General features: G+C 41.9%; 1 protein-coding gene across 1 annotated transcript in view; it reads right to left on the bottom strand.

The window, feature by feature from the left end:
* The window catches only part of lama3 (laminin, alpha 3), a 17,638-nt gene extending 7,464 nt beyond the window's left edge, over positions 1-10,174 (bottom strand). Inside the window, exons 1-17 of the mRNA XM_085775319.1 lie at positions 9,995-10,174; positions 9,497-9,610; positions 8,668-8,780; positions 8,496-8,579; positions 8,223-8,326; positions 7,434-7,585; positions 6,546-6,662; positions 6,255-6,366; positions 5,888-6,058; positions 3,310-3,506; positions 3,103-3,204; positions 2,864-3,018; positions 2,723-2,762; positions 2,593-2,674; positions 2,305-2,367; positions 2,097-2,213; positions 1,819-1,989 (exon numbers count right to left, since the gene is read on the bottom strand). Of these exons, the coding sequence (XP_085631445.1) occupies positions 1,819-1,989; positions 2,097-2,213; positions 2,305-2,367; positions 2,593-2,674; positions 2,723-2,762; positions 2,864-3,018; positions 3,103-3,204; positions 3,310-3,506; positions 5,888-6,058; positions 6,255-6,366; positions 6,546-6,662; positions 7,434-7,585; positions 8,223-8,326; positions 8,496-8,579; positions 8,668-8,780; positions 9,497-9,610; positions 9,995-10,174 (2,074 nt within the window). The remainder of the gene's footprint in view (positions 1-1,818; positions 1,990-2,096; positions 2,214-2,304; positions 2,368-2,592; positions 2,675-2,722; positions 2,763-2,863; positions 3,019-3,102; positions 3,205-3,309; positions 3,507-5,887; positions 6,059-6,254; positions 6,367-6,545; positions 6,663-7,433; positions 7,586-8,222; positions 8,327-8,495; positions 8,580-8,667; positions 8,781-9,496; positions 9,611-9,994) is intronic.
* Between the last annotated feature and the right edge of the window lie 570 nt (positions 10,175-10,744).

Here is a 10,744-nt window from a genome sequence, read left to right as displayed (position 1 = left end):
GGAAGGAAGGAAGGAAAATTTATTTATATAGCACCTTTCACAGACAGCAGTCACAAGGTGCTGAACACAATCAGTCAACATTTGACCGACAGGGAGACAATCAACAACAACAACAACAACAACAACAACAACAATGCAGAGAACAATCACAATACATTGGCTACAGTGTAAAAGAGTTAATAAAAGGCAAGAGAAAATAAGTGGGTTTTTAGCTGCTTTTTAAATGATATGACTGAGGAAGCAGCTCTCAATTCTGGAGGCAGGGCATTCCAAAGCCTTGGTGCAACGGATTCAAAAGCCCTGTCACCTTTAGTAATGAGCCTAGTGCGGGGGACATGGAGCAGGCCTTGGTATGATGAACGTAACGGTCTGGAAGTGGTGTAGGGTTTTATGAGTTCAGAGATGTAGGTGGGAGCTTGACCGTGAATGGCCTGATAGGTAATAACCAATATTTTGAAGTGAATCCTGAAATGTACCGGAAGCCAGTGGAGAGAGAACAGAATGGGGGTGATGTGATGTGATTTATGAGACCTGGTAAGGAGCCTGGCAGCGGCATTCTGTATTAATTGAAGACGGTCAGTGGATGATTTGCTGAGGCAGGAGAACAGTGAATTGGAGTAGTCCAGACGGGATGAAACAAAAGCGTGGATGATCATTTCTAGTTCGGGTGTGGAGACCATGGTTCTGAGCTTAGCAATGTTTCGGAGATGAAAAAAGCAGATCCGGGATAACTGATTGATATGTTTGTCAAAGTTCATGTGTTGATCAAAAGTGACACCTAAATTCTTGAGATTTGGGAGATTTGGACGTATTAATGATTTTAAGGAACCCATACAATTTCTCATCTCAGAGACAGCGTCATCAGTACCAATGATAAGAAGTTCTGATTTACCAGTGTTAAGCTGCAGGAAATTGCTGGCCATCCAATTCTGAACTTCGGCCAAACAGTCACATAAATTACTAACATTACAATTGGAGTTGGGGTCGAGGGACAGATATAACTGAATATCATCAGCATAACAGTGATAGGATATACCCTTGTAATTACTAATGATCTTGCCTAGTGGGAGCAGGTAGAGGGCAAAAAGGATTGGGCCCAGGACCGATCCCTGAGGCACCCCACAGGATAAGGGGGCGGATTCAGAGGTGAAAGGACCTACAGACACGGTGAGGCTTCTTCCTGATAAATAAGAAACAAACCAATCAAGGGCACGCCCCGAAATACCCACACAGTCTCTTAGTCTACTGATGAGGATGCTGTGGTCGACAGTATCGAACGCTGCAGTGAGGTCTAGTAGCAGAAGGACAGAGCACCTGCCAGCATCGGAGGACATCATAATATCATTAGTGACTCTGAGGAGAGCGGTTTCAGTGGAGTGCCCCTTGCGAAAGCCAGACTGGAATTTATCAAGTATGGTGTGGTTGTTTAGGACAGTATTAATCTGACTGGCAACTACTTTTTCCAGCAGCTTTGAAGAAAAGGACACTTTGGAGATTGGCCTGTAATTATTAGGGATCGACGGATCAAGGTTGGGTTTTTTGAGAAGAGGCTGAACAATAGCTTGTTTAAAATAGGCGGGAACAAGGCCAGTTTCCAAGGACAAGTTGATAATTGAGAGAAGACAGGGGCCAATTGTGGTAATAACAGCTTTCAACATGGAAGAAGGAAGAATATCTAGTTGACAGGAAGAGGGCTTGGTGGAGGAGACGATTTTGACTAATTCACAGAGAGAAAACAAGACAAACACATATCAAAAAGTGTAAAGTAGAAATGTACTTTCATATTCTAACCACACATTTGTACCAGTGAACACTCACATGTCTGTTCTGCATCGGCCAACTTATCATCCATATTCACACTGGCGTTGGCCACAGTTATTCTCTCCACCTCCTGGCTGATGCTCCTCAGTCTGTCTGTTATGTTTCTGATGGTGGAATTGGATGCAGTCACGGCTGTTTTCGCAGACTCGATTAGGACGTTTATGTTGTCTGAAAACAAAACACCAAGGTGCTCAACTAACTTTGTAGGTAGTGGTACAGTCCATAACCTGCCATTTGCTATCTACTGTGTAGTAAATCTTGCGTGACCCACCAACCTCTTCTGATCATTTTGAGGTCACCAGTGACGGCTGAGACGCCCGTTCCCAGTGATTCTCTTTTATCCTTTTGCTTCTCCACACGGTCGCTGTGTGAGTTCACTGTATGTGAAAGCACTGTTCCAGAGAGAGTAAGAGACATTTGATTTTTTTCAAAATTAAAATAATCATACATGCCTTGTTAAAAAATTTTACTTTTTCTACATACTTTTCAGGTAACTCTGAGTCTTCCTGGCTTCTTGTTGTAAATGAGACGAATTGTCTTTGAGTTCTTCAGCCCTGTTGAACGGACCTCTCTTCACTTCCTAATTTACAAAAAGACAATCATATCAATATTTTTAAGAGACATGAATGACGTAATGTTTCCATGTGTTACACTAGTGTCTTTATGGACCATAAACCCTCTTACTGTTTGACATCTCCTTTTCTTCTTTCTCTAGCACAGCAGTCGTTGCGATATCAGAAAGTTATAGAAGACCCAGAAAACTCTATGTACCTTTGGCACCTTTGACATTTAGTTGAGTTACCTTTAAGGCTTGATCAGCAGCCTCTCTGGATTGATTTGCTGCCATCTCTGCCTCTCCAATGACATTTATGATTCTGTTATATGATCCTCTATAGGGCACACACAGCACCTCAGTGCTGTTGGTGGTATGATCAAGCACTCTGCAACATAACAAAGGCGTGTGAAAGTCGACACGAACACAACATTATATGTCTCTCTGCTTTTTCCCATTCTTCATATCTGAGGATCTCAGTAGACCTACTGTTGAAATCCTGCAGCAGCCGTGTAAAGCTGCTCAGCATGCTCCTCAGCCTTGGCGACAATATCCACCCTGGGCCTCATGTGGAAGGTGTTGTTAAGCTTCTTAAAGAGTTCTCGTTTGGCGCCATCTAGTGGAGCTGCATCATTGTAGAATTCCTGCAATTTTGACAGTGAAGTCAGTTTGCATGGTTCTGAACTTGTCTCGTGAAATCATGGTGGTGAACGATGATGCCATCTTACTTTTTTAATCTCCTCGAGCATTAAGAAGATGTTGGTGATGTTTTTTAACATATCTTTGGTAATTTCAGTCACAGGAAGGAGCGTGTTTTGTTCTTTCTCCATCTGAGTTTGAAGATGCTGAGGAATGAAGAACAGAGTGTGACACCACAAGCTGTTACTTTGTCCATCAGAACGATACGACACATGTAGAGCTGTGTGTCATGTCACCTGCAGATGTTGTAGTGTAGTGTGACTCTTCAGGTTGAGGCCCTGAGTCCTGCCAACTCTGCCGTCTGCCTCTAACAGCAGCTCAGCCACTTCTCTCAGAGCAGAGTCTGAGCCCATCAGAGAGTCCGAGGTCTGGCTCGGGACCGCCGGGATGGTTTCCATGGAGACTGTCATGGTGTCGTTGATGAGGGTCAACACTGAGGACAAAATTTTAGATGTTGTTAGTCATATGTTTTATCATAACATTGTTTTCTTTAGACCAGTCAGTTTTAGTTAACTTTTTATTCATTTGGGTAACACTGTCACAAGACATTCGTCTTAAAAGGATAATTTTGTGCATTCATAAATCACATCCCCATGATGCACCAGTGACCTTTTGATTTAATGTTGTGTTTTCATTATTTTGCAGAGAAATAGTAACTACTGTACTGGATATAGATATATTGCAGTGTAATACATAGAAGTTTCTTTTTGTTTTAGTTTGGTAATTTAGTCACATCTGCAACATATTCTTAAAGCCTCTGGAAACCCAAATCCACCAAAGCCTCCTAACCATGTATTTTAGGGTCTTATGTACATATTATTAAACATGTAAAAATAATTAGAAAAAAGTTTCCATCCAAATTGAAAATATTTGTCTTTTAAGGTTTTGTACAGTAGGTTTGAATTGGGCGGAGTTATCTCTGGGATTTATCACGCAATAAATCCTACCCACTCATAAATCGCCACGTCAGTTCTCTCACCCAGCCCCCCAGTGGCGGCGAACAAAACCGTTCTGCTAACGGTCGCTCCTCCACTCCTCTCAAGTCCTCACAACCAGAGCCATGTCAACCCGAGTTGTGTGTGTGTGGCGATTAGCTTTTAGCATTCATTAGCTTTCCAGCGCGACCTGCCCTGTCTGTCTGTCTGTATGTCTGTGCCAAAACCCCTCACATCTCCAGCCGATACAGCCGTTTCTTTTATGTGTGTGTGTGTGTGTGTGGGGGGGGGGGGGGGTGTAAATCCGCGATCAGCATTTAGCCTTTATTAGCTTTCCAGCGCGACCTACCTTGTCTGTCTGTCTGTCTGTGTGCCCACAACTCCTCACAACTCCTCTCTACATACAGCCGATACAGCCGGTTTTTTGGGGGGGTGAGGGGAGGGAGGGAGGGAGGGTGTGTGTAAATTGGCGATTAGCTTTTAGCATTTATTAGCTTTCCAGCGCGACCTGCCTTGTCTCTGTGTGTGTGTCTGTCAGCCCCTCCTGGCGCTCACACAGACATGAGTGACGGTTAAAAGCTTCTTTTTTTCTGTGAGACTACGACCAAAGACGGTTATGACGCTCCAAAACGAAGCTGGTAGACTAGTTAGCTGCTAAATAGCATCAATCAATCGATGCACGTCCTCCGGTGAGGACTTTTTTTTTTTTTTTTTAATGGTCGCCATTGACGTGTTGCTATGACAATGGAGCTGTCAATCATAGCGTTATCTGCCACGCCCACACTGTCCTGACCAGTGGCATCAATAGTGCCTCAATAGCAAAATGAGCTGTTTTTAAACAAGGTTTTCTAATAGTTATGAATAGTTATTGTCACTCAGACTTTTGTGGATGCTTAATGAGGCACTTGACTTTGATATAATATAAGCATTTTTACCATATATAGTCAGGTTTCCAAAGGCTTTAAAGGAAACAAAGACACATGGTTACAGCTCACTAAAAAACATTAAAGCTCATTCTCTGCTCAGAGAAACAAGGCAGTCCAGCATTCGACCCTGGATGGAGGTAGACTTTATCTCCATTTACACAGAGCCATGCTCAATATTTCTCTCTGCTTCCAGGCTTTGTGCTGCGCTAGGAAGCTGCTGGCTGCTTCATTTTTTTGTCCTCATGATTCCTTCAATGCTGTTTCCATGTCCATGTCTTGTCCACTGTGAAATGTCTTGGTGCTTGGTGTCTGGTGCTCTAATCCTGTTTTAGTGCTGTCTGCTTGCTGACTTGCTTGTGTTTTGTGTGTCGCATGTTCTTTGCTGCATGCATGTGTGTGTGGACTGCTGCCTGCATGTCTTAGCTGCTTATTGTCTCTCTCACATGTCTTTATTGCTCCGATTGTATGTTTTAATCTGCCTGTTGTCATGCCCGTGTTGTTTTTTTTTATCTGTTGCGAGGTTGTCTTGTGATTTGTTGTCAGTTTGTCTCCGTGGTATGACAATTTTAACAATGTTATTATCAATTAGTGTTAGATAGATGGGTATTTGTTTTGTTTTGTTTTGTTCCATTTTAGGGAGCTATTGTAAGACCTGGCCAGGGACAACAGGTGGAAGAAATCTGGCATATTTACTGAAATGTGTTATGCTTTATCCTTGTCAAATAAACAAGTAGTGCCTAAATTAAATTTAAAAAAATTTTTTTTAAAAGAACCATACAGACATGAGAGTTTCAAACCAAGATGAGAGGTGAAAGAAGAATCATGTGGTGCAAGATTGCAGAAAGTTAATGAACTGAATTTCATTCATGCGAGGCTGAGGAGCCAAACACCACCCCCACCTTTGTGTCCGTAACTCAGGAGAGAAACCAAGGAATGAATGAAAAAGCTCTCACATTTGTTTGCCTCCTCCTGCTCACTGCCAGCGCTGACTCTCTGAGCTGTGCAGGCTCTCTCTCTCATTTCCTGCACGATGCGCCGAGCCTCCTCCATCATCCGGACTTTGCCATTTTCTAAAAGGGTGACGGATACTCCAGGTTTCACCTCAGACAGCTGCTTTATCAAATCTGACAAAGCCGCAAGCAAGAGAGAAAACACAGTTGACGTTACACCTGCTGCTTAGGCTCACTGTCACAATGTCCGACACCACTGACCAGAATTTACAGATGGTTACCCAGTGCTATGAATTCTGTTAATCTGAGATGTGAGATCAGATCACCTTCTACCAGTGTGAACACATAGAGTCATATCTTACTGACATACCTGATATTGATGTGAGGAGAAACTCGGCTTCAGACAGAAGATCATCTGTCTTCAGTATGGTCCTATTCACATTCTGCAAAACTGTGTTCAGATCTGATCCAGTTGGAAGAGTCTGAAAATTTGATTAAAAAAAAATAGTTTCAAGACTTTGCATGTGTTTCCACACAGGTTTCTGTTACAGCACTATAGAATGAACACAGATTGTTGGGTCGAGTGTTAGACTCCCTTTACCTACTGCTGGATTAAAACAATAGTTACAATGACAAAACTATTCCCTCTGGTACTCACCACAGGTAACATGTTAGTTAGCTGATTAAAGTCGCCTCTGATAACATTCACATCTGTTTCCAGCTGTTCGACCTTTGGACCCAGATGTTTCACAGCAGCACTGTAGCTCACAACCAGGACCTGAAAAGAACTCGGCATAAGGATACAATGTCATATGATATAGATATAACGTATTTTTTTTTGTTTGTTTTCTTTTCTTCCTTTTTTTAATATTTGGCAAGGATATACATTTATTATATTATTATTATTAAAGGAATAGTTCATCCAAAATTCAAATTTCACTCATTATCTACTCACCCTCATGTCGACTAAGGGCTGTGAGAATTTTCAGAGTCCTCCATGCCTTCTTGGAGTTACGGGGGGGTCCGGCAAGCAGTATTTGTCCATATAATGGTTGTGAATGGATACCACTTTTCTTCATCCAAAAAGACACACCAAAAAACATCCAAATACCTCCATACTGCTCGTTTGTAATGTCCCTCTTGTATTGAAGCCCCGACATGAGAAATTTTTCCGAAAAAAATTAAATAAGTCTATATTTTAAGCTTGTTTGTAGCGGAAGCTCCCAGTGTCTCTCTTCCTGTGTCAGTGCACTGACCGGCGGAACAATTTCTCATGTCGGGGCTTCAATACAAGAGGGACATTACAGACGAGCAGTATGGAGGTATTTGGATGTTTTTTGGTGTGTCTTTTTGGACAAAGAAAAGTGAGCACCATTCACAACCATCATATGGACAAATACTGCTGTGCGGACCCCCCCGTAACTCCGAGAAGCCACGGAGGACTCTGAAAATTCTCACAGCTCTTAGTCAACATGAGGGTGAGTAGATAATGAGTGAAATTTGAATTTTTGGTGAACTATCCCTTTAAATCAATTGAACCTCCCTGTACCTTGGTTTCAGAGACATTAGCCTCTAGGTTGTTCAGTCTGATGTGTGAAACAGAGTCATGACTGATGTTCTGCAGCTGCTGCTTCAGCCAAGCCAGATCATCATCCATCTTCTCCAAATCCACCAGTAAGGAATAGGAGCAGCTGGTACAATCTGTCAGTAAACACATGCAGAGGATGAAACACATCAACGCCTGGTTCATTCAAGATTTTTGAAGAGGCTCTAAACCAGTCTTCTGATTGGCTGACTGTTTACTGGGTGTAAAATAGTGAGAAGATTTCAGCTAAACACATCAAATCACGAAAGGATGGTGGGTCCATATTGGAGCTTGGGGTGTGGCTGTTTTGTTGTGACGTCACACAGTTACAGAAGTTCTGCTGGATGGTTTGAAAGCTTTGTTTCTGAACACCGACTGTGTGCATTTCTCTGTGGACTGAGGTATTGATACTTTTTCACAGTACTGATTTAGAACCTATACCTGCCTCAGAGGCAACAACGAATGGAAATCTTTAATACCTACTTTTATGGGACCTTTAAGGTAAGTAATATCATCAAATATACGTTTATCATGCAACCTGACAAAAATATGTTATTGGTTGCATTACTGAAAATGGAGGAGCCATGACTTTGATGCTTGATCCAACAACTGAAGTCAGTATAGGCTACGGTATTTTGGCCTGCAATTTAGATTTGGACCATTCTTTTGTTTTAATGTGCATCTCAGCCTTACAGAAATCCAATATTAAATCACTTACCGTTTAAAACTTAGTAATTACAAATGTATAAATACCTCTATTTAGAGAATCACAATTGTTCAAGATACTGTTCCCCGAGTTGCAGGGCTTGCAGCTGCCTCCCCACACCATTGGGTTACCATAGTAACCATGGGCACATCTTGAAGAGAAGACAAAGAAGAGGGAGAAAGCTGCTGCATTTGTTCTATGCAGGACCACATTTTTCAAATAATGTGCGCAACTTAGCAGTGCCAAATGCTGCCACACAATGCTGTGAAATTGAAATGTATGTGTTTGGATGTGTATGATTTACTGAGCAGTGGACAGACCTCTCACATTTGGCCCCAGAGTAACCACGTTTACATAAACACTCAACCACTCCTGAGCCGATGTCCAGACAGGCCGAAGCAAAACTGAGAAACAATAGATAAGACCTTCAAACAAACCAGACAGAAATCGTCTTTTAAGCTTCATACAGCCAAGAAACAGAGAGAGACTGACTTGCTCCATGTGAAGGGGCATGGACAGGCACGACAGGTCCTTTTGGCTGCGTTTCCATAGTAACCCTCCTTACACCGCTCACAGCGGTCACCGGTGGTGTTGAACTGACAGTTCTGGAGGTTGAAAAACAAAGAAAAACTCCAAGGCACTCTCTTGAGTTAATAGAAATGCCTTTAATTAATCTGGCATTGTCACACTGACATGTTTAAAATGACTTGAAGGCATCAAGCCTTCATCAGGGAGTCAAACAGATCATTCAGATACACCTAGGTCTTTTGTCTTGGTGTTTAGCCAATGACAAGTTGCCACTCGACTGCTGTGACCTGTGACCCAGAGTGGGTATTGTATTTTTATTATCTGCACCCTTGAAATGTATTTATAATGACCATTGTTTTGTTTTTTTTTATTTAGCCTTGTCACCTGTTATAGCCAAGCCCCTTCTGCAGGAGTTGGCTGCTGACCACACCCACTCTGGGTCACAGCGAACGAGTGGCGACTTGTCATTGGCTAAACACCAAGACTGAATTATCTGTTTGACTCCCTGATGAAGGCTTGATGCCGTGATAATGCCGGATTAATTAAAGGCATTTTTATTGACTCAAGAGAGTGACTTGGAGTTTTTCTTTGTTTTTCCACATCCCTTGGATCCCTCTCCAAAGAGCACCTCTAGTTTTGAGAAAAGAGTCCACGTAGCACTCCTCGTTTTGAACATTTTTTAGTTCTGGAGGTTAGTTGGATGAAACACAACAGGAACAACAGTGAGCTGTAAATCAACAAGTAAACATGAGTCATTTTATGTATGTGTATGTGTGTATGTGTGAACACCAACCACACAGTTCCCCGTTTGCTCATCACACTCAGTGGAGAGTCCGTTGCAGCTGCAGGGCACACACTGACCCCTGTTCGATCCAACCCGGTCCCAGTAGAAGCCAGAGTTGCACTTCTGTGTGGACACAGAACTGAACAGATGAACGTGGGAAAGTTAACACAAGCAGACACAGCGGCCGCACTCACCTGTCTGGAGAAGTCTCTTATCAGAAAGTAATCAAAGTCAGGCTTAGAGAAAAACACGTGGCCATATCAACACATGTCAACCATGTATGACAGTACAAAGCCATTATGCAGCCTGATGAAAATTTGTGAATGTAGGCTTTTTAAACCCAGGGTATAGAACAATGTCTGGTGGTTGTGATGTTCTCTAAAGGCAATCTCTTATCAGAATAAGCAGGTAAATAAGAATGATTTCTTGACCTTATTCTGCACCAAAATCATCATAGTTTGGAAAAAGACAGAAAGCACGTGAAGATCCAACAAAGAGCTGCATTACCTGAATAAGAGCACCTGCTGTTTGGTTGCTGAAGGCAGGATCACAGAACTTTGTTTTGCTGCGTGTCCTCTGGTGGATCTGAGCGTGTCTTTCATGCCAACACTTTGGCTGTCTCCGTGTAGAGGCACAAACCACAGGAAAGTACAGCAGAGCCAACCACAAAGATCTGTGCCAGTGCATTATAATGTCCTTGAGTGACAGAAAGCCTCTCTGTCCCTCTGAGAGCTCCCCTCCTCCTCAGGTAAACCTTATGGCAGGTGAACCTTGAAGCTTTGTATGTGACTCTCTTGGAGAAAAGCAGGACTATGAGAAACAGCCAATGTAAAGGAGTAGGTAGGACCAAAGTTCAGTGAGGTGTGGCTGGAGCTGCAGGTCGTTAAGAAGGGATAGGGTTTGTAGGTCTGTCTCTCCCTCACTACCCTGGTGAAAAAAAGAGTGTACTTTATTGTATTTCAAGTATATTCGTATTTTGAATAGTATATTGAAAATGTAATTATACAAATTGTACTTTATATAAATATATAAAAATTACACTAACATCACACTTTCACGCTAACACTTTTAACACACTTGAAAATAATTATACTATATTACACTTTATAGAAATATATTAAACTAAAATATACTTAAAGTGAAATTTATGTGTAATTTCTAAAGTGTACTTATTTGAAATTTGTTTTCACACATACTTTTGATATATTTTAAAATGTATGCTAAAATTGTCATTGTAAAATACAATGATAACATATT

The sequence above is a fragment of the Trachurus japonicus genome, chromosome 4 (assembly GCF_045865225.1).
Source record: "Trachurus japonicus isolate A0001 chromosome 4, Traja_1.0".
NCBI classification, from domain to species: domain Eukaryota; kingdom Metazoa; phylum Chordata; class Actinopteri; order Carangiformes; family Carangidae; genus Trachurus; species Trachurus japonicus.
Note: the sequence above shows the minus strand (reverse complement) of the source record. Positions and strands in the feature narration are given on the sequence as shown.